A 24,741-nucleotide genomic window follows, 5' to 3' on the forward strand; every position below is an offset into this window, starting at 1 on the left:
GTGAAGATGCGTGTGGTTTTTCCAGAGCTCTGTAGTTCTGGAAATTAACCCCCGAGAGTGAGGGAGCTTGAAACTTTCAGAACTCTTCCTGTTACGTGCTGACAGAATATTTGTTAGCTCTGCCTTCAGGTAAATGTCAAGCTACAAATGTCAGAAGGACTGACAGAGCATCAAACCCTTTGTAGGAACTCGCCGTCTTATCTGTTTGTTCTCTTGTCTGTTTGAATTGCTTTTGAAAAAGTTTGTTTCTCAGTTTTAGCCTAGACATCTGCAGGAAGTGGGGAAAGTGTGATGTCCACCACAAACTTGACTGTATCATTTCATTTTCTGTGCAACTGGAAGGCCCAGACCCTGATGGTAGACGTCCTTGTTAGCGAGAAAGTTGTTTCCATCCTTCCAAAACAGGTCAATCCACCACTTTTTCCCCCCGGGGTACATCTGCCGCCCTAATTTTCACATCTCTCCCTCTTTCTTTTGTCACAAAGGTCGTTTTCAAAGTGACTCACGTACAATATGATGCCAGAGCGGGTGTTAGCATGTGGAGCAGAAAAGTAATGAAGACTCCATTGTTGTGTCACCTCTATTTGACGACCTTAGACATTACTAACCGTTTGGACGGTGCAATTCCATGGAAAACTGTGAAACAGAGTTTGGCAATCACTCACATATTCCAGGGGTCAGTGGGTACCCGTCCCGCTGGAGCAACTAAGGTGTAACCTCTTCTGAACCCGTCCCATGAGCGCAACCACCCACCATTTGCCCACATTATTAAAATGATCCCGCCCCTCAATGAGAGAACAGAGACCTCGTTGCTGACTTGGATTTTTTTTTTCTTTCGGCTCAAAAATGGCTCAGTGGTCAGAGGAGGAAAATTTCAACAGCTCTGTTTTAGTCATTAATATGAACCCAAAATGCATGTTTGCTTTCTTATTTGCCTTTTGTACTTGCATTGTTTATTCCAGCTTGACTTTTTTCTTTCTGTCAGTTCCAACTGACTCCAGTCCAAATATTTATAATTAGATTAAAATGGGAAACATGTGGCAGCGAGGGAAGTTGCAGGGGGTCGTTGTTGAAACCTTCCCACCTCCATATGATTTCAATATAAAACTGGCCTCTGGCTCCATACGCCTGGTGCAGACAGGAGGGTAGACAGTGGTGGGGCCCTCACTCAGTCTGGGGGACTTCGTTTGGCAGAGCACAAACTTGGGGTTTCTGCGGAGCCCCTGAACCATGCTGCCCTACTTCCTGTACCATGAAACTGAGATCTACATCCCTGGAACAGAAGAGAGTCACTGTACCCCAAATGGCTCAATCAGTCACTCTCCGAGTGGAATCGCTTCTCCGTTTGTCAGAGTAAGAGCATGCCATAGGAAATGAGGAAATAGGGTGTCATTGGAAACATACCCTAGCTCCTTACAAGGGGTCAGAGGTCGTTTGACGGATGGTCGTTGCTCAGAGAGTCTCTGGAGAGGCTAGTAGAGTGAAATGACTCTTAGCCAATCAAGCGTGCGACAGATTTCAACCAGTTGGTCCCGGCAGCATGTATGCGGCGGGTTTTATCTGACCCCGTAATCGGAGCCTCTCGCTCGGCTTGATGAGAGACCGATGACTGCCCTTGAAGACGAGATGAATGGCTGTAGTTCTGCAGCGGCTACATTTGAATCGGCCAATCGGATGAGAGTTCAGATGGCAGCATCTATGCGTTGAGATGATGTCATGAAGGATGAGCTCACCTATAAGAGCTCATATAGGAGTGTGTTGAATCTCTCCTCTGTCAAGGCTTTTGGCTGAACGTTCTCCGCTGGATCCTGAGAGAGATTCTGCTTAGCATCAACCGGATAGGCGATGACTTCCCCCGCCACCTCTGTTTTTCACGGAGTATGTCAATATATGTATTTTCCTGAGAGGAATTCTGAGCTGGCTCGGTTGGAGATGGTACGTGTTTGGGGAGGTTAAGTTCACTAGTCGTGTCAGAAGTTATCTCAACATGTTCCGTTTCTCACGATTTCCAGCCCAGCTATAAATAGTCCTGCAATTTGAATCCTGTCTGCCTTGTGGCGCAACTTTTGCTCAGTTTTGAAGATATGAAGGTGCCACTTTTGATGTACTCTCTCACCCTCTTGCCCTCATTCTTAATGTTCCCTCTCTTCTCCCTCTCTCTCTCAGGCATAACGTTGCTTTTTTTGGGCAGTTCTGTTTGCCCAGTCTTGCTTCACTGCCTGACTGTCCTGCTTTTTAAGGCCTCAGCAAACCACACGTCTTGGCCTGGTCTCCCAGGATGCATCACTCAAGAAAAATACATTTTAATGGCGCATCCATGTTTCTGGTTTCCCTCTTGGAACTAGGCAACCCAAGGACGTACTGGCCTGCTGGGTTCTGCTTGCCTGGTCTATGTCAGAGGGTAAACTAGGAAAATAGTCTAAAGATGTCAATCGAACCACAGCATTTCTAGTGAATGCTGAATGATTAAAAAAAATCTTTTGTTTTCGTCCCACCATTACATTAGTTCTCCCCTCAAAGTCTTGAAATTGATTTTAGGCTGTCATTAATTGGTGAGTGCTGGCAATGATAAAAGTATGGATTTCTGTTGTTGACCTCAGAATTACCAAATGACTGTGAACAATCCTATCAAAACAAATAATCGCACGACTCCTCCCTCCTCAAACCCGCTGAACCCAGCATGGCCACAATTTCTGCGCAAGCTGCTGAAATAGTAAAGTTCGAGGCTCATTGTGGTGGGGATTATGTGGTCGGAACGTTTTGGCCCCCTGGTCCAGGGCGCCATTTCTGGATGTGTTAACGGGCGGACGTGGGAGCCCTACCCTGGGCGTTGCGCCCATCGGCTTCCCTCTCCAGGTTAGGAGGGGAAAGTGCTCGTAATATTACTTAGTAATGGTCCATGACCGTGAGCCGTGGAAAATCCTCAAGACTTTAGAGTGTCTTCTAACTGATAAAGCAATTGTCTGAGCATTTCTCACTCCAATGAAAGACTGAAAGGAATGGTTATTGCGGGGATATTGTTAATCATGCTCATCTGGAAAAACAATGCATCTGGAACTGGTGCTGCATTTGTTATCCGATATTTCCCTTGGATTTATCACTGGAAACGTGTTGATGTGTTCACTTCCAGATTGTTCTTGTTTTTACTAGGGTTTCTTAGACATGTTGTGTCCTAATCTCCGCCTGCTAAATGTTAGCTTCATACTGCTAATAAACTCCCTGCGGCATGTCAATAGGCCTTAATGCTTTCCAGAGCTGTGGATGGGGGGCCTGGAGCAGGTTGAGCCCTCTGGCCCCCCTGCGGACGCTGCTGGTCTGATTTAAGGCTGATAGGAAAGAGCTGGCTCAGATTCTGCACCCTGCCTAAGCTGTCCAACAACCACCTTAAATCTCTCAGTTCATTTAGCACTTAACCAGCCGTGGACGGAATGAGCGCTGGAGACCGGACGCGTGGAAACTGCATCGTTGTTTTCTCTCCTTTTATTTCTTCCTTCTCTTGCTGCTGCTTCTTCTTTGTCTCTTCCCCCACCTAACCCTTGGTTCAGTCTGTTTCCGTTTACCTAGCTCTCCAATTAAGCCTAAAATAGAGGGCCTAGAACTGCCTCTGTTATCAGTCAATAAAAAGGAAAGCCTGCCATGTGTGGTTCACACTTAAAAGTGGTGTTACAGGTGAACACAAGACGCATATGTGTAGAGATATCTTACCAAACCAGGACACAAGTACACGTGTGGATCACACAAATATAAAAAGTGTAGAGATGCCACATTTGAATTCATATTATAGTGTAAACAATTTAGTTTTGATGCATCACAAAGTGTTTTATTTTTTTGTGTTTTATATTTAAAGTAGAAAATAAGGTTTTGTTTGTACCGCCTGGGCCTATGTGAAAGTGTGTGTCATTTTCTCTTTGAACCACTGAGCTGTTGACACAATTCCTCCACACTTAAATCATTCCTGTCTCTGAGGACCTGGTGTGATAGCAGAGGATTGTGTATTTCATACATTTCTGTCTGTTAGAGCCATCTCTACCAACTCTGCACCCTTGAACCCACCAAGAACTCCATTCTCAGACTCTCGGTTTCCTCTGCCCTCTGCCTTTACATGCATAGCGGCGTAAGTCTTCTGGTGTTGAGTGCTACACGGGGAAAACCCTTTGACCTCAGGATGTGGTTCTCCTTAGATCTCTCCATCCACAGCTGCTCTCAAAACTCTTTTTGGTCTCTTGTGGAGTACTGACAGTAAGATGAGTGAGCTATCTTAAAAGTTAGGACTGTTTTTGAACATGAGGCCATGGTGATCTCCCTTCAACAAAACTGGGCTGTTTATGAACATGAAGCCATGGTGATCTCCATTCAACAAAACTGCTCCAAGTCAATTATATACCTGGAGAAAGTTATCTGTTAGCGTTCCCGTTTGTCATAATGGCAGTTCCTTGGCTATCCAGGCAAAGGACAGAGAAGTTGGTCAAACAACAAAAATAACACAAATAGCAGAAAGCTTTTTAAGACCTCAGATGAAGGATGCCATTAAAGAAACAGACTCTCAAGTCAAAGGTCTTCCTTGCATCGTAAGGTTAAACTTAAAAGTGACACGTTTATAGTGTTGATTTAAAGCTTCCGTTCATGATTTTCTGAGCTCCCTCTTGTTATGTTCAGATCTGGCTTTAAGTCATTAACTCGTCTGGTTTGCCCTCACAGTGGGGTAGATGTTCTGGAGCTTTGCTACATGTTCACCCCTTCCTCTGCTTTCTCTTCTACACACCCGGTTAATGATGCCCCTCAACCTCAGTTTGAAGAGGTCAGGACCTTCTTTCACCCCAACACCCCTCACCTTCAGGGTGACGGCCCCCATGGCCACTCCTCCCACCTCCTGGAGTGAAACTACAACCCACACGACAGCTTTACTTCCCTTTTCCAAAGGCTAATTTCTTCTTGGCAGTTTCAAGTCCTTTTTGCTCATTACGGCTGTGGATATACACACACGCACAAACACACAATGAATGGAATGCCGTCCCTAGACTGCAGCCTTCATGGTCTGTTTAAATGGCGCTATGACGGTGACACTGGGAGTTACTTGGTGTAAAAATTCCCTCCGTCTTTCTCCAGAGTCAACAGTAACCTGCCCTGGCTTTTTGTCCTCTTTCCCCCCACACTGTGCTATTAAAGACCTGCTTATTCTATTAGGCATTGACTGAGTGAGAGCTTTGGCGTGTAAGTCAACAGTCATAAACCCCCCCACCGGTATAAATCTAATGGCATTTATATAAAAACCTGCGTAAATAGGTGACGAGGCACTAAGTTCATAAAAAGCTACAGCAACAGAGCCCTGACATGCATAAATCTTGCATCTCTTAAAACATGAGTGCTGTTGTAATTTTGTACCATGCGAGAGAGAAAAAGTCATTGTAGGACATTTTTGGTAATCAACTTCAACCTAAGAAATATATAAATGTATGCATGTGTGTGTTACGTAATTTTTAATCTAATTTAATTTTTTTTACTTAATATTTTACTAGTGCATTAAATACTAATAATCTATTGACAGAACAAATACATATATTGTAAAACGTAAAACTGACAGAAACGGACGTTTCTTGAGGTGGACTTAGAGGTTTGTATATGCGTGTGTGTGTGTGATGGAGGCAAACCAAACGATTATTATTCTGTAATGCTTGAGCAAATGATGGAATTATAAGACTGTGGCGTGTGTGTGTGTGTGTGTGCGTGTACGCAGGGGTCTACCGAGATATATTGAGAGTTGTGGATGGAGGTAGTACGGTCAGTCGCTTATGAAATGACAGTATGGAAAGACAGACCAACTCACCTGCTCTTAATCTGCCATCCGGATCTGCTCTCCGCGCTCGGATTACATGTGTTTCTGTCTCTGTTCTTTGGGTAGGTATGCGTGCGTGTCTTCGCCCCCTTACCCTTCATTTGACAGTCATTATTCTCTCATGTCAGTTTTTTTTTTTTTTTGCATGCCGTGGAGGTGATTTGTCTCTTTCTTGAAAAGCACTTTACGACGGCAGGCCCACCGGCCTTGTCAGTGTCTCGCAGGTTTGAAGCTTTGCAGTCCCTCCTTATCTTTATCCCCTTAACACTCATGGACGCGTAGCGCAGTGAGACTGAAAGAGGATAGCCCAATAAAACTCTCAGCCACGGGAAAGGATGTGCGCCAGGGCCCGGCTACTGTGAGAGAGGCCCGTGATCCACAGATCCTCCCCCACCCGGAGCGAGCTGTTCCGAGCTGGGCTTCGAGGCTACGTCAGGGGCTTCCTGTGCCGCCGGGCCTCCGGAGTCTTTGAGGAAGGAGCCAGTGGCTCGTCTCTGATGGACCGCCTGACTGACAGCATTGATCCAGTCTCCTGCCTCTCAGTGTGGGTATCGAATGGCGCCCGATGAGCTGATAGGTGATAAATGAGAGAGGGAGAATGTGAAGGAGGGCGGTCATTGTTGAGGGGTCTGACTTCTTTTTCCCCCTGGTCTTTTTGAGGAGGGGTTCTCAAACTATGAGAGTGCCAGGTAGGAGTAGAAATGCAACACACCGCAGCATCTGGTGAAGACAGCTTCTTTTAGAGGAGACATAATGAAAGAGAGCAGATGGACAGATTCCTCAGTGAACCTCTTGCAAAGTCTTTAGGCAGGAGCTGGAGTGTGAGGTTCAAGGAGTTGATGTTTGTTGCTGAGGTGATCGATTTTGCAAACAGCAAGAGAACAAGGGTCTTTGTGGTCAACACCCCCAGTGTATTGGTATTTTTGTCCTTAGAGGGTCAGTGGAGGGTCCCGGGAGTCCTGACTTGAGCTTTTTGTTTGAGGACACACTGAGCAGTGTTCGTATTAGGAACCTGGGGATGAGCAAAATCAACTACAGTATATATACAGTAATATATTTAGAGAGTAGATTACAGACTGGGCTTATGTTCAATAATATGGAAATATAGCAAACAATTTCTCTACATCGACTTCTAAAGCCACTTTTCACAGTGATTTCATCCTCCACAATAATGTAATGGCTTTGAATTATCCTAATTACGGGCTTTTCAGCAAATAGTAATATATGTGATTAAAATCTATTTGTTTAATTAATCAACATATGTAATATTGAAGAGCTGTTAAAAAGATCCTTTTTCCAAGACGTCATGCAAGGCATGATGGGTAAACAGGAACCCACTTCCATCCATCGTGTGTGTCCAAAGCAAGATGAGACAAATGGCGCTTTGAGTGGAAAATTCCCCTGTTGTAAATCTGTCACCTGGGCATGATATTTGTTTCTGTTATTGTTGCATTATTTATGACCTCAGTCTACCACAGGACTTCTTTTAAAAAAAAAAAAAAAAAAAAAAAAAATGAAACGGCAACACGGTGCAAGCCAAACAGTTATGACAACACCCAGTTGACAGAAAACATCACCAGCTACGACAAAACGGGTGATAGCGCTATGCTATCTAGCATTAGGCTAACTGTGACCATCCATGAATCCACCATACACATTTCTTGACTATACTACTAACATGATCACAGATGATGAAGCGGGACGCTCTGGTGAGGTTTTCAGGACTGTTTATCAGCGTTCTGTCACCAGAGAGGTGTTGACTTAGTCATTAAAACCAGAGGGTGACGGATAGCGCCGTGTTTGTGCATTTGTCTGAGGCTCAGAACTGGAGTCCATTCATCCTTTCTCTTAGCAGATGGGAAGGAAGAGAGGGAAATAAATGTCAAATCTCATCATTGGTTGGGCATTTTTAAAGCTTATTAGCGCACAGCATGCTTTCAGTCAACCGTGTACGTAGCAAGTCTCTGTGTAATGGTGTGTGTGGCACCATCGCTAAGGCCGGGTTTATTTTAACTCAGCTGTTTTTCCGAGCATATCCACCCGGCCTTTCTGTCACAGTGGTTTGGAGGGCTTCTATCAGACCGCCTTTTTAAGGCCTCGTCCCTCTTTCTGTGGCTGCCAGTCAATCCGGAGGCCCCATATATCCTCCGGCAGCGGCGCTTGGCTGGGATACAAGACCTGACGGAGATGCGGAAGGAGGTATCGCCCTTACAGCTGTTTCAGATCCGGCTCTGATGCAAAAGACTCCGCTATTGGTCTGCCGTGTGTCACGTAGATAAATGTAGACTTTTTTTGTCACAGCTGATTCAACAGATGAATTCAACAGATGAATTCCTGCCTTATTATTCATTCACCATGAGGCAGGGGTTTGGATTTTGGCACCCAAATGTGCTTTAGTAGGTTTTGGAGACGGGGCCGCGCTAGACCGTAGACTAACGAGAGCATGATGTAGGTCTCCATGCGTCTGCTGCTCCGGTTCTATGCAGAGACCCAGTTTGCGCCGTCTAATTGTTTCCAGAATCGGGGAGAACCGTCGGCCCATTTTAGGCATTCCTCCATTCTTTGACTCTCTCGTCCTGTCTTTCTCTCTCAACCTTGGTTTCATGGTCTTCCTCCACCTTCCTCCATCTCGTTCTTTCACAGTCCACCCAAGAGAGCCTTCATTGCCCCCGGCAAGCCAACGAAAACACAATAACATTCTGCCCTGGAAAGATACAGATGGGGTTAATAAGAATTAATAATGTGTGGGGACACAAATGTTCCTGCGAGCTCAGGCAGCTTCAGACCAAAGCAGACTCTGTCCCTGTCTTTTCTTACATCTCTCTCATCACTCACTTTTTCTTTTTAGCCTCTGTTTCCTCTCTCTGCTTCTTTACAATCAGGTAACTGTATTTGCTTTCTGCTATTGAGCGATGAGGAGTGTTCGCAGAGCTCCCTAAGCCCTACTATGTTCTCTGTCCTCTTTGAGAAGGTATTTATATGGGAACATTTCAATAGATCTTCTGCTGTCTTGTGTTGTACTGTAGTATTTCAAAAACATTGCTCACCTCTCCCATCCCTGAATTTATGAGTCCACCATTGCAGCCCAAAACCAGCTTATGTAACATCTTGATTCATATAAAAGGATGTGACCAGAATGGCCAGCCTTGAATTTTATTAATCTAGGTTAATATCATTAAAAAAAAAAAAAAAAAAAAAATACATTATGTAATTTGTTCATTAATATATTAAATGATTTTAATTTATATAACAATATATATTTAAAAAGTAAACAAAAATTTACATTGTTTTATTAATATTTCTTATTTATTTATTTAAGGCTCAAGTACCACTTCACAGTTCCTATTAACTTCTGTAATTATATTGAATTATGTCATATTGTAAATCAGGTTATTATATTATATTATGTTATATTATGTTATGTTATATTATGTTATGTTATATTATATTATATTATATTGGATGTCATTATTAAGTCATATTGTAATTCAGATTATTATATTATATATTATATTATATTATTAAACATCTTACTCAAAGCACAGCAGTGATAGTTCATGGATCGTACCTTCGCCGGGTTTGAACCTACAGCCTTTCGATTCCAGTTTAGGCAATGGCATGCAGAAGAAAGCATAGGGCTATCGACACTCACTTTCACTCACACACAAACCGCATGTTGCTATTTATCACATTTTTAGACTGATGTGAAAACAAATGTGATGGATCAATCATGCATTGCACCAGAATTCTTTGCTGAAGCCAGTGAGATACACACACGGCACAGAGACGTATGGTTTTTGGATTTGCTCCCACACAAGTGTATATATTATTTTGATGGATATGGAAAAGCCGTGTGAGTGTCTGCTGTGTGTATAGAGATGTTTTGTAAAGAGCGGGCATCTGTCGGCAGCAGTCCAGGTAACTGAGATTGTTTGTCTGTGTTCCTGGAATGGGAATGTTTCTCCTGACACATTTTTATTATACCACTGTTCTCACTGTGATTCATGTGTTTCAGCTGTGGTCTGTCATCCATAATCATCCGCAACCTTTCACTGAATATTGCTCTTTTTATTTCCCCATCTTTCCTTTTGAATACAATCATATGTGACAAAGCAAAATTTGAACTCTGTGTTCTGGCTTGCTAAACGTGTTGTTTGCGTGTCATTTTAGCATGCGTCTGCATACCCGCCTTTTTATCTCACTGGCTCGTGTCCAAATATCTAATTCTTGAACGCTAGAGGAAAACTGAGATCGAAATGGCTCTTTATCTCTAACCCATTTCCTCATTCCTGTTTTTGGACAGATTATCCCCCCACTCATAGACCTCAATCAGAACCGCAGTAAGCTGAAACTGTACATCGGCCACCTCACGGCCCTCTGCCACGAGAGAGACCCCCACATCCTGCAGGACCTGGCCCCGCCTTCCGCATACCACCGCAGCCAACAGGACGCCTGGGAGGAGGAGCTTCAGAAGATGAGCCCTGAACAGGTAAGACTGGGTGACATCAACATGGGTATACTCTTTTCTTTGAAATATTTCACTTTTTATTGTATGTATCCATTAATTATGGTGACCTATCTAGTGTTTCTCTATTCACAGATGTGTTTTTCTCATTATGAAAAAGTTAACAATTTGCAATGAAGATCAATGCATTAACATGAATTAAAGGCACAATATGTAAGATTTTTGGATTAAGATATCCAAAAACCACTAGAACAATGTTATATATTTTGTTGACTTGTGTACTTACATTATCCCAAATGTTTCCAAGAATGTTTAAATCCAGAGAAATAAGCAATTTTAACCAGGACACGGACCGTGTCCGTGCGTCGCCTATCAATGATGACATATCCGTGTTACCCTCGATTTCCAGTTTTATTTTGTAGAAACCATGGAAACACCAAAGACACTTTAATATATTATGTGTTTTATTAGACAGGTGAGCAACTGTTTGGAAACATCGACAGAAAACAAATCAATGTTATATACAGTTGCAAGAAAAAGTATGTGAACCACTTGCAGAATCTGTGAAAATGTGAATAATTTTAACAAAATAAAGGAAATAATACAAAATGCATGTTGTTTTTTATTTAGTACTCTCCTGAGTAAGATATTTTACATAAAAGATGTTTACATATAATCCACAAGACAAAAAAATAGTTGAATTTATTAAAATAACCCCATTCTTAAGTATGTGAACCACTGATTCTTAATTTTTTAATAGTTGTGTTTGAGTCCCTCAGTTGTTCTCCATGTGAAAAGACGGATCTCAAAATCATTCAGTCACTGCTGTAAAGGGTTCAAATATGCAAAAGATGGTGGAAAACTGAAGAATCTGCAGGACCTGGAGATTTTTTCTGAAGAACAGAGCTCAGTTTAACTGCTCAGAACAAACAAGAGACTCATGAAGAACCATCACAAAACAAAAAAACAGTCGTAGATCATCCAGGTAACCACACACAGTATTAAGAATCAGTGGTTCACATACTTATGAATGGGGTTATTTTAATAAATTCAGCTATTTTTTTTGTCTTGTGGATTATATGTAAACATCTTTTATGTAAATTATCTTACTCAGGACAGTACTAAATAAAAAATAACATGCATTTTGTATTATCTCCTTTATTTTGTTAAAATTATTCACATTTTCACAGATTCTGCAAGTGGTTCACATACTTTTTCTTGCAACTGTAGCTCAACACAGTAAGTCTTATTGTTTACATCTCGTTTTCTTGATTTACCACGAGTGTTTTACCATGCCTAAACACTCAGTGTGCATTAAGTGTCTCATAGCAGCCGCCGAGCGAATGCAGAGTAGCACTGTAACAACTTTCAACACACAAATGTATATAATATGATAAAACAGTGCTGCTTTACCCCACATACGCCTGACCGGAAGTAGCGGAAGCGGCTGCTGCGGAATAATAAAAACACTTCTCTCGAGCCGTGTGTCGTGCTCGTCTCTCATTAGCAATCGCTCCAGCAGCCTCGTTTCTGCTCACGCAGCACTCAGCCCGGCTCTGCTTCATACTACAGTAACATTAATAACCTAATCCATGAACATGAACATGAACCGTCCCGATTCTTTTCCACCAGGTATAAATGTAAAGACAACACATCCCATGATTCTGTGAAATCAAGGTGTCATCAAGCTACGCCTTTGTTTTGAATATGCAACCTCTAGCGGCAAAAATTTACATAGTGTGCATTTAATCTAGGTTTATATACTTTTTTTATTATTGTTCATTGTTAGTTCATTGACTAATGTACCAAACTGAACTTTATTTTATAGTGTTACCATAAAAAAGACAGATAATTGATGTAACCTTTTTATACATCTTACCTTTTTTTTTTTTTCATGACTCCACGTAGCACATAAAGTTTGTGTATTTATATGAGTATGTGCACTCAAGGTACCGTAAGGTTTCTCGTGTACTTGGATTTGTCACCCATTGATTATTGGAGCCATCTGGCCTGGCCCGCACGGCCCTTAGCTGACGCTAACGTTCACTGTCTATAAATCTCCTATTGGCTTTGAGAATCAGTCCGGCTCTGTGTAAATGCCATTAGTCCTCTTTATAGAGTGGAATGTGTTCCTACAGAAAATAAATAGTCCAATATATTGTGTTTTATTAGCTTCATTTACTGTTACTTTAACAAAAGAAAACCAAAAAGCTACCCAAGGCTCACTTAAAAGACGGGGGAGAGCCAAGAGTGGATGAAAGGGGGGGGTGAGAAAGACAAAAAAAAAAAAAGAAGAGCAACTGGAATGGCGCGATAAAGAAAAGGAGTGTCAGCATTTGGAAGACTAAAGAGAGAAGCGTTTGAGGAGGTAGTGGCTGGATTTAGTCTCTCCATGATGAACGATCCCCTCTCTGTAATAAATGTATGCGTGGATCCATTTTCTCTACTTCACTTTGAACCCGTTGCCATACCTACCTTAACAGTAAATTGTCTGCAAACGGACACTGGGTTTAGTCCCTGCGTCGGTGCGTCCCAGTTCTGCATCCATCCCGATGCTTTTTGTAACATCAGAAAAATAAATTGTCTGGAAGTCTACATATACATTATACTCACTTTAAATCGGCCCCATTCCTCAAGAGGAGAGGAGAGTGATCTGCTGTGATGGTGCCAAGGCTCATACAATGCTCATGTGTTTCACTGCATGGGGAACTATCTGCTTGGCAGGTTTTTGGCTCGCTCCGACATTATTGAAATGCATTTTTTTATGTGGGCTGCCTGATGACAAGCCTTTGGCCCGCGAACAAATAATGTTTAAGATTTTTAGTTTGCTGCAAGTAAACTTTGTTCCAAAAATTGGCACTTTCCAAGGGACTCCCCCCACAACTTGTTTAATATGAAGTAGGCGTCTGTACATTTATTTTCCTTTGAGAGAGACAGCTTTCATCAGACTGTACGGACGGACTGAGAGGTTGCACGGCCTTTTCAAACCGAGTGTTGCCACTGGTCAGTCGAGGCTACTGCGCTATGTAAACATCAGGTCTGTTTTGTGGATTTCAAACTGATTTCTTGCCCGTAATGTGCTTAAAAGGGCCCAAAATTTCCAGAATAATGCTAGACCTCCTTGGCCCTGTAATACCTTGAGAAGATACCCGTTAGCATTCCCGTTCACCTCAATAGCGGTCTCAAGGCCTTCACTGCTGGCTGTCCTGAAAAGTGGTGTCTAAAGCAGCAGACAGAGACTCTGTTAGCTGAACTTTGTTTTTGCTTGTCTCGCCAAGCTGTTATTCCTCCTGGACCTTCTCTAAGGTCAACGATCCTGTGTTTATGTTGTCCAAACTATCAATGACAGTGTTTAGAAAGCACCGCTGTCATGAGGGGGTGATAAGAACTCCTGGACCTCTGCGCCAGGTTTCTGACTCAAATGAGTTCTCAGACAAATGTGTCCTCTTTGGTGATGCAAAGGAATTGTGTAGGATTGTTCAAGAGCGTTCAGGTTTGTGCCAGGTTTGCAACACTTGGCAGCCTTGTTTTGGCTTGGCCAACATGGCGATTTCATGTCGGACACATTAAGGCAAAGATAATGAATATTTCAGGCTTCACTGGTTAGGCTTTACCTCTCAAACGTTTACACATATATCAGGATTTTTCCTCTCCAAATCCAACTGCTCAGAGATATTTAGCGTTTCACATCCATATGGTATCCACATGTACGGGATCCTGCTCATTCTTCAGTTACATGTCCTACATGTAAGACACAATCCGCTTGAAGACACTTTTGGTCTTTCTCTGATGGTGGAATCACTTGCAGATGGTGGATTGGAAGAGTTGCCGGCATTCACAAGCCTGTTTGATTGATGTCTTCTTTGACCTCTCTTCTTTTCTTTGCATTGGGAGTGTAGCACATTACATTTGCGTTCTCTCCACACTACAGTTCGCCCGTTTAGATCCCTTCAGCACGGAAGATGCCAGAACGGGCCCGTTTGTCCATGACAGGCTCAAATTGACGAGAAAAGTCTAGGCTCATTATTGGCTTATTTAGCGTGTTCTGTTCAGTCCATTATTGTTAGTAATGTCCACATGAATTTACTTGTGGTGTCTTTTGATGGCACGTATGCCTCTCTGTAGACCCTTAAGCGGCTCGATTCGGGAGGGGGCTCTTTGCTAATCATCATTCTTATAAACCAAGTTATTAGTAACTAATTGAATTGGCCCTTTGTGGCACAGTCGCCATCGAACCCGTAGAGGATTGAGGTTGGTGTCCGCTATGCCCAGTCCTCTACTAATGACAAGCTTCTTGCATTCAAAATGTGCTTTAGTATTTACGAGGGGCCGCACACTGTTTGAGCCCTTGCCCTTTCTTTGAAGCTAAACATTGATCTTTTAATTAACAGTTTTTATGGGCTTCCTTTTTACTGGCCTGGCACTCTAAGCTGGCACAGAGCTGGCTAATGTAGGACTTTGGGGTTTCTACCCTGATTTCCTTTGTCTCTCTCGCAGTTTATAGCATATAAAGAGTTTCCTTTTTGTTTCTTTTCTTTTAAAGGGATAGCTCACTCAAAAAAAATGAAATTTCTGTCATCATTTACTCACCCTAATGTTGTTTCCAAACCTTTGTGGAACACAAAAAGAAGGTTTGTTTATTTTTTTTTTTTTTTCCCCTCATACAATCAAAGTCAGTGGGGGTCCAGTGTAGTTTTGGACGGACAAAAACACTTCAAAAACACTCTAGTGTCATTCACTTTTAATGGCGACTGGCGGAGTTACTCAGTCAGGAAAATCGAAGATTGCCCAACCAAGTTATACATAAGCCCGCTAGACATCGGAATAGACTAATCAGGATGCAGACAATGCAAACACACTGGAGGATCATAATGCACACTCAGACTCGTATATTACTTGCAATCCGCCAGACCGCCTTATTAGGCCTTGCTGCCAGCTTGTCCTCTGTTGTGGTCAATGCTTCTTTTATTACTCGTCCTCCCTGCCTGTTTTTTTTTCTCTCTGTTTATGGCGTAATGTTGTTTTATTTGGTTTGAGCTGTTCACAGGATGTTACTGCATCTCTGTTTAAACGGCTGGAATGCAGGAAGGTGATTAAGCCGCTGCTGAAAGAACTACTCAGTCATACAACCCACAGAGCCAACAAAGACAATAGACTCACCAAAAACGCACCCCATTTAGATGAAGAATTGGCGTTTTCAGGAACAAAAACAAAATTATTGTGCATTGTACATCTAATTGGGCCTTTAGAGTTTAGCTGAAGGGTTATTGGGTAGTGAGTAATAAATATGCCTATACAAAATGTACTGTGGTGGTACTGTGGTACAGATATCATTGGTTACCATATATATATATATATATATTAACATACATGAAGCTAAACACCATGGTGGTAGTACAATGGTACTTTTTTGCTGGTTTCAATACCTAATTATGAACAATTCCTTGAGAAAAGCAATCATCTGTGACACTGTCCGCAGCTGTGAGACGCCCCACTCCTGCACTGCAGCTGTGTCTGTGATGAGCAGTCATTGTTTGATGAAAGTTACTGTCAGTTATGTTCTGTGGCCAATTTCACCTCCTCTCTCATAACGTTTGAGTCTTCTGTTTACTTTAGAGACTGCTGATCTTAGATCAGTATGTAAAGTTTACAATCTTGGAGGAGAGAAGCGGAGTGCTCGACCGCCCTTGGCCAAAGTCATCTGGCTGTGATCTGGCAGCACAAAGCCAGCTGTATAAATAGGGGAGAGTCTTGAATTTTACGGGTCACTCTGAATAAAACATGAACTAGAGAAGATTGATTATTAATGACCTCAGGGCTGGAACAGAAATAATCTGTTAGGCCTTGAGTCCTCCATTCTTTTTCCTCCTCTCTCGTTCTCGGCGCACCTTCATCTGTCTTTCGCTCACTTCTCCTCTCTTGTTTCCTTTCCGATTGGCACTCCGATAGATGTTTATTTTAGCCATCTGTTTTCAGACGTTTCCCTTCGAATAGATCAAGAGTTCAATGAGGATTCATGCAGATTTTGTGATGATTCACAGGCTCACACCTGTCAGAGCTGGCATCAGATCTCTGTGTGGGCTCCAGTGGCGGTCCGTGAGGGAGTTTTCCAGGGAGGCTGATATTTAAATCAAACCAGTAATAGATTGTGGTAGGTTTTGATAATCATTTTGTCTTTCTGGACTATGACTAATGTTCCATCCTCTGCTTTTATAATAGCAAATTTTTATATGGCCTGTCATTTAATCATTCTTTTTTTTTTATGAGATCCTTCAATAATTTGGACTCTCCCAGTATTTTGGCTAAGTTTGATAATCTTTCTTCACCTGTTGCGTATGAAAGTGCAACAGAAGACTAATTGGCTGGAAAGGTTGCCTCTGATACAGAAGAAAGCCAATTTAATTTCTTCTCTGTTTTGCCTTTTTCGGTCACATTTAGAAACATTACTCTGTGTCCCATTCTGATTGGTCAGTTTACTAATCTGCCTGTTTTGGCATTCATGCGGTGATTTTCTGGATTTAAGAACAGGATAGAAAAACAAAATGGATATCTTTTTACAAGAAATGCATCAGAGCACAAAAAAGACAAAAGATTAAAAAACACTAATATTGGCGGATACCCGATATAGTAATGTATACATTGTGTAGTAATGTATCAGCCAATATTGGAGATAACTTATTGATGTGTCATTTATCGGTATTAGATATTTAATTGTTTGATTACCTTTGCTGTCATACAGTATAATGCTCACTTTATAAAATGCTCAGTTATTATTTATAAACATTAATAATTTAATAACTCTGTTAAAAATAGCCAATAGCATTTCGTTTATATCACAGTTCAGCCAGAGCCGTTGAGTTCGGTTTCCTCAGTTTCCTCCTAATTTCTAACTGTTTCTCCTGATAATCTCCATATTGCTTTAAAAAATAGCATTCTTTGTGCAGAATTAAAATGGATCCGATACATTTTGTGGTCTACGCCGACTCGCGGATATGATCCGCTCTGTATGATCTGCTCTGGTCCGCTCTTTCCCCAATGGAAAGCATATTTACACTATCGTTCCCTATCCCCTATATAGTGAAACGTGCCATTCATCATGTAGAAAATAGTAAATGTGTGAACAAGTGACTGGTTTTAGCTGTGCAGCTTCAGTGTCTATTTATAATGTTTGGGGCGGGACACTTTAGATTCTAGAGAGCATTTGATTGGACAGAAAATCTGATGAGAAGCTGAAGTGCAGCATTGAAGCGAGAGACTGTAAGTTTTGAATGCTTATATCTTCTAAATGCGAATTTTGTCATAGTTTTGGAGCATGCTTATAGATAACAGTAAGGCTAATATATTTATACTAAAAGCCAAAAAACTTCAATTTTGATTTAATGGCGACTTTAATATCAGCCATTTATTGAAAATAATTACCGGCTTATTGTTATCGACCAGCATTTGGATATCAGTGCATCCCTTCTTATTTAATGTCACTTTAGTTCCTACATTCATTTAAATTCATATTTGAGGAGACTCCGCCTCCCGTACCTCCTCTGATGGACCGCCACTGGTGGGCTCTTCGGGAAGGACTGTTGGTTAAAAACAGGTCCCGGATCAGCCCCCTGATGTGCCGTTTTGGCGACTGCAGTGCGTCTGTGCCCAGTGGGGCGGGCTGCAGGCTGACAGGGCCATGAATCCAGTGCTGCATAAGTGCAGTGTAATTTAAACGGGCAGGAAATGGGGGTAAACATAGTGGAACAAGCCCACAACCCGCACAGCCACGATTAATGAAAACACATGGAGCCAGCGCATATGTCTGCTGTAAGTGGGCCTTTATATTACGAGTGTCTCTGTCTCTTTTTCATTTACTTACATCATTGTTCAAGTAATGCCATGTATCAGTAATAGTAGTAGTCATCTATAAGTCACAAAGGTGTGTCGGTGCAGACAGTGTAATGTAATTGAAATGTCTGAACAGCAGTTGTATGAATGAACACTCCTTAAAGCAAACACATCAGAGACTAGAGGTGAGACACAGAGGCGTCATAGACTGACCACTTATTGATTTTTGATCTGTTGATTGCGAAGGCAAGTATCACTAGTAGTTTTGTTCATACTAAACCTTTGGTTTATAACCAATCCCACACTGTTTGTAATACGGACTTGTATGAGACCTCAATTTGTGTGGCTTTTACGGTTTTTACCTGGAGGACGAAAATGTGACAAAATCCCATAGACTTACATTTGAAGGGTTGTGTGACTTGGAGAACCACGTAGAAAGGTACTGAAAATCGCATTAGCAGCCCCATAGCAATGTCCTGACAACCACCTACAACATAATGACGGCGGGTTTTGCACTTTTAGACTCTATCTGCTGTTTAGATTCTAATCTGAACTGAAGTCTTAAGCACGTCCTGTTGCTTTGGTTTCTTTTGTCTTGCGTTTTCTAAATCCCACTCTCGAACACTGTTTTTGTAATACATCGTTTCAACGAGTGCTAATCCTGAGGGGGTGCTGACCGACTAAACCAACAAAACTTCTCAACCGACCCCTAAACATCCAGAGCGAGGGAAAGCGCGGCCCCGTCTTCAAAGCAATGTGAGATGAGCCCTCTGTGCCCCGTGCTTGTCTATTCCAGAGCTCGCTTCTCCTTTATTTTCCCACCCGGCGAATATGTATGAAAGCACCTCAGACTCCAGGGCTGGAACGAGGGTACGTCTCGCAACACATTCGACTCGGGGCGAGAGGAAGAATAATATATGAAATAAATACCCCCGAATGATGAAACCATAAGCGCGATTGAGCCTTCTCAGCTGGAAGCCGCCAAGGCAAACAGCGAAATACTTCAGCAGGTTTATTGTGATTTTCGCGCCCTGACGAATCGGGTTTTTGCGTTCCCGAGCTCGTTGCTGGCTTGGGTTACAGCGACAGAGCCACAGCAGCATAAACTACACCAGCTGATGTGCCATAGAACCGAATATTTCAGTCGTAGCTATGTTCAGATTTTTAATTTATATGTTTGTATATGTTTATTTATTCTGCAGTCCTTTGAAAGTAATGAAAACCGGGGCTTCAGTCTAAACACGAAATATTTCTGAGGTTTGTCACTATATCGGCCAGCTGATGAATCATCCTGCCAAGAGGGCTGTCAGTCTGTGGCGCTGCTTTTCTGATGGCTTTATTTGCGTGTTCACATGCGACAAAACCCACACCATTCATAGTTGTGGCATCTGTTTCAGATTGAACTTTGGCTTGGAAAAAGATACCCTGATGTATCTGACTCCTTCCTCTTTTTGCTCGCCAGTAGGCAGCCATATTACGAGTCTTACAGCTCATTCAGGGCCTATCAGATTAATAAAACCCGTTAAGAATCGAGAAGGGTTTTATGAAACTTTGTGTTTTAAAGTAGGTAATTTTCCACAAATATTTAATACACTGTTGGGCTCTTTTAAAGGCTGAGTGCTTCCATTCTAACCATTGAGATGGTTTGTTTAGGGTGGGGCCTGTTCCATTAAGATTCGTTGCCATAGAAAACCGATTGGTGCATTGACGTTGCTGTTTTTTGTCTCCTATGGTGTTGAAATGTCACATAGCTCGGTCTCCTGTGTGTTAGCAAACGAGGATTCACAACAGTCTAGCCATGATCGTTAGGAGCAGCTAGGAAAGTTTCGGAGCCTGTGGAGGAATGTGGTTGTAATTTATCCCTATGCATCCTGAAGGCCCTGCGGCAGTTTGGGCTGAGTCATTGGAGGGGAAAAAAAACAAAAACGAAAATTATCTAAGCAGCGCAAAAATCAAAACTGGTTCTTTCATCAACTTGTGGTGGGTGTTAACACTGAAGTTATTTCAATCTGGGTTTTGATCGTGATTGCGTCCCTGACTTGACCACATACTTCGTAATATGTGCCCCCCTCCGCTGAAGTCCTTCAGCCTCATTCACTGTTGCGGGCAGGGGTGCGACTCGTGTGTCCGCACCCCCCCCCCCCCCCCCCCCCCCCCCCCCCCCCCGAAACTCAATTACACTTGACTGATGGGGTGCTCAGATCCGGCCGCAGATGAGGCAGAGGGCGGTTCTAATCAGATGCGGTTGCTATACAGTCGCTTTTTATAAACGGCCACGCCCTCTACATTCTGATTGGCTCAAATCAGACCGTATGCATAACAACACTGGGGCTAGTCGAGTTGGAGAATTTGGGGGTGAAAATGAGGGAGAAATAATAGATAAAATGGTGTATTAAGCTTCTCGGAAGCTGTAAGTACAGTAAGAGGATAAGCAAGAGAAAGACAAACAGAAAGGGCGAGAGAGATCCCAGTTTAAGTAGCTCTTAAAAAGCCGCAGAGGCTCCCTGCTCTAACGAGGAGGAAGTGGGGAAAGAGCTCGTCATGAGCTGAACACGATCCAAAGAGACCATTTTTAGAGATATGTTTGTGTGTCTGCTAAGAAACAGGACGAGCCAAGGGAAGGATAAGGCTAGAGTTAAGAGAGCATAGAGAATAGTGAAGGGTTTAGTTTAACAAAGATGAAGCAGATTTCAAAGATAAGAGCTTGTAGCGTAGCCACCCAACCATAGCAGTCAAGATGGAGCATAAATCCTCTTCTTAAAACTCTCCATTAAGAGTTTGCATTCAGAGACCTGCATTCTGCGGTGGGAAGAGGGACAAAGGTGGACGGTTTTATGCTTTTTAGCATACTGAGACCCATCCAGTTAGACAGGTAGAGACTGTTTGACTGATAAAGCAAGTTTTTTACATCCAGTGTCAGCTTTATCTGAAGTTGATAACACAAAAGAATGATAGATAAAACTCAAATAATTGCATAGAAGCAATCTGCTGTACAGAAAACACTGGGGGAAGGGTGTGCTCACACTTTGAAGGTTTAGTTCGATTGAAACAGATGGTGCGATTGCACTGTTATTTCGGTTAATTCGAATGAGTGTGAACGCTGCCATCTGAACCCTGGTGCGCATTAAACAAGACAGAGACCCCTGAGAAGGTGGGTCTTGGTCCGCTTCCAAATGAACTCTGGTGCGGTTCGATTTGAAATATAAACGCAGCATGGACCAAAGACATCTAAACGAACCAAAAGCAGGACAGGATGTCACAAGATGCGACCCTAAAAAGGACAGAATGCCTGTTTATTTATCATCATAAGAGCTATGTTTCCTATTACAGTTCAGTATCAAGATCTCTTTGCAGCAGATCTTTGTTTGTGTGCAACAGAAGAATTCCCGATGCTGTTTTGACTCCTTTACACATTTTATGAGCTGTTTGTGAGTTTTCAGCTGGTAAAAATACCATTGTATGTACGCACATACAACAAGCGCATTTAGAACAGCATTGTTTTGGATTTTTGGTAAGTTTTGTCACAAAATATACAGCATTTTTTTTTGTTTTGTATTTTTAGGTTTGTTCTTAAAAATAACACTGTGAACTCTAAGTGAACCAGGACTAAATGTATCATTTTTTTGGTCCGAATCAAGAGGCCCAAACTACAAGTGTGAGCACACCCTAAAAGTTTCTTCAGTGTCTTTCAGTTATTTGGTGCTATTAGCTTGTTTACCTTTGGCAAATACAGTTTTTAGTTCATCCGCATCTTGAGTTTGTTTCCAGGTGGACTAATGCACTCTTGAAATTGTGTAAAGCCAATCAGATTAGAGCAATACGTGCAGTATGCATTGTCAATGGGCGGCATGCCATCTGAGGCCGAGAATACAGTTCAGCTAGCTCATTCCTGTGTGTTGTTGGAAAATAAGTGGTGTGGAAGAGAATAAAAACCTCCATCCAGGAGTTGGGATGGCAGAGGTAACAGCACACTAGAACCAACACCAGAGGGGAACATTTGAAGCTTGGCCTGGAGAGAAGAACCTTCAAGAAAACAGCTTTGAGTGACTTCATCTTACTTTATTAGAAGAGAAAGGTGGCCCAAAGGTTTTTGGGAGGGATTTTCTTAAAAATGAGGAGTGGATTGCTGCCCCCCTCCTTCTCGAAAATTATGAGCACCTTTTAATACGGTCCCGTGATAAAAGAACGCCGTTTCCTGCTAAAGGAGTCATTGTTTTCTCTCAAAATACTGTAGCAGTGTCACATTTAGGTGGAAAGGCTAATGGCGTTTTTTCTTTATGCAGATTTATTGAAGAAAGCCTTGATTGCTTTAGCAGAAGGCCAATTCAAGGTCAATTCCCCCAACCCCAGATCCCCCTTTACTTCACACTCTCTCTTTCTCTTTGATTGGAGCTTGTTTCCAGCGTTAGCTAAGGCCTGGGAGCCTCCTGATTGCCATCTTTGCCTCAGCGTTGAGACCTGACTAGTTAACATTCCCACAAAATAGGAGGATCTGGAGGAGTACATGTTGCAGAGATGAGGCTGTGTCATCCAGGGTGATGTAGAGAGCGGATTTGCTTGAAGGGCTTGAGTTCAGCCGTTTGATCTCCATGTGTCACTCCAGGCGTAAATGTGCAGCACAGCATTTGTTGAAACACATCCTTTCTGAGTCATCGTCAGTGCCGTCAGCACAGTCCAGACTCTACTGTCATTGTCTGACTGTGATGGTCCACTGCTGTGTTTGTTCTTCAACCATTAATGTAACTGTTATTTATCAAGACAGGCAGAGGAGGCTGACCATGCGCGCACACTAACACCTGATAAAAATCTGCAACGATAACACACAATAATGCACTCTTCTCTCAACTGTTCCCTCTTTTCCGTCTCTCATCTTCTCATTTTTCTCTTACGTTTTCAGGTCAAGGCCGGCGTGGGGACAGATAATGAGATTTTTTTCCTTTATGCAGTACTTTAACTGTTATCTTTATAGCTCTGTTTTTGGATGATTTCTGCTAAGCACACAGTCATAAAATAGGAAGCGACAGTCCTTGTATGCTTTTGTCACACAGCGGAGCTTCTATTCTTCTTTGTGTGTCTGTGTTGCACCTAAAGTTTGTTCAAGTATTAATTGAACATCAGACACAGAGAAATTCACATAGTGTATGATTTGCACAGACTCAGATTTTTTTTTTTTTTTTTTTTTTTTTTTTAGCTTCAGACTATGATTCCATCCAGTTGGAGCTGAATTTAGAATAAATATTGTTTTCATTTCTCGTGCATCTCCTAGTAACAAGTCGCATGTTTCTGCGTCAGTTTGTGTTACAGACAATGTGAACCTTTACTGTATGATGCTCAGTTTTTTTCCGTAACCATTTACAAGTTCAGCAAATGTATGATACCATAATGTTTTAAAATCAGTTCAGATTGTTAAAGGGATAGTTCACCCAAAAATTTAAATTGTCCCATGATTTACTCACCCTCAAGCCATCCTAGGTGTATGACTATCTTCTTTCAGATGAACACAATTGGAGTTATATTAAAAAAAAATCCTGGCTCTTCCGAACTTTATATTGGTTTATAATGCTTTATAAGTCCAAAAAAGTGCGTCCATCCATCATAAAAGTAAACCATACGGCTCCAGGGGGTTAATAAAGGCCTTCTGAAGCAAAGTGATGCGTTTTTGTAAGAAAAATATCCATATTTAACAAATAGGGCTGGGCAACAAACTCAGGCTCCTCTTCTCTTATATCAAAATCCTCCAATATTTCTCTTTAAAAAGTTTTAGACTTCTAATTCGAGACCAGTATTTTGTTTTGCTCTGTCCTCTGCGCAGAATTTACTCTTTTGGCATAAAGCGATTTGCGTAGGCCGTCTTTCAGAAGCTAGTTATTTTAGTTTATAAAGATTTAAATATGTATATTTTTCTTACAAAAACCCAGTGCTTTGCTTCAGAAGGCCTTTATTAACCCCCTGGAGCCGGATATTTTTTATGATCGATAAATGCACTTTTTTGGACTTCAAAATCAGGAGTGCATTTCACTACTATTATAAACCTTGGAAGAACCAGGATATAACTCCAATTGTGTTCATCTGATAGAAGATAGTCATATACACCTAGGATGGCTTGAGGATGAGTAAATCATGGGATAATTTTCATTTTTGTTTGAGCTATGAATCCTTTAAAAGTTGTGCAGTGTATTCCAGCCTTTAATGTAACCATTTTACATTTTAAAAGTTATGAGTATGTTACTTCTTGAATTTGTACCATATAAATAACATATTTCTTCTCTCTTAATTTCATTTATGAACTTTATGAGCAATAAAATTGAATCCCTTCTCTGCAAGATAGTCACAGCATGTTTAGCTCTGCGTGACAACAGAAATAGATTGCTCCCATTATAATAAATTATTATATACTGCTGTTTCACAATGTCTATACATGGGCAAAGTAGTTGCATGCAAACTATGAGGAATAAACACTTGTAAACAGCATAAAATACCATTCAGAAAAATGTATTTTATGTATTTATTTAATGAACTTGCAACCTTTTTTTAATTTAATAATCACATTAAATTTTGATTAATCATACAGCCATACTAGACATAATTTTAAAAAATCTGTAAAAAATGAACTTTA

The 24,741-nt window shown here is 41.8% G+C and overlaps 1 protein-coding gene across 6 annotated transcripts in view; it reads left to right on the forward strand.

The window, feature by feature from the left end:
* The window catches only part of erc1b (ELKS/RAB6-interacting/CAST family member 1b), a 220,437-nt gene that overhangs the window by 182,550 nt on the left and 13,146 nt on the right, over positions 1-24,741 (forward strand). For 4 of the 6 annotated variants that reach the window (XM_051890004.1, XM_051890005.1, XM_051890006.1 and 1 more), the window contains one exon: positions 10,137-10,322. In XM_051890004.1, coding sequence (XP_051745964.1) covers positions 10,137-10,322 — 186 coding nt within the window. Of the gene's footprint in view, positions 1-10,136; positions 10,323-24,741 lie in introns of those variants that run through there. The other 2 variants (XM_051890009.1, XM_051890010.1) reach the window with 1 other exon arrangement.

Source organism: Ctenopharyngodon idella, chromosome 4 (genome assembly GCF_019924925.1).
Source record: "Ctenopharyngodon idella isolate HZGC_01 chromosome 4, HZGC01, whole genome shotgun sequence".
Taxonomy (NCBI): domain Eukaryota; kingdom Metazoa; phylum Chordata; class Actinopteri; order Cypriniformes; family Xenocyprididae; genus Ctenopharyngodon; species Ctenopharyngodon idella.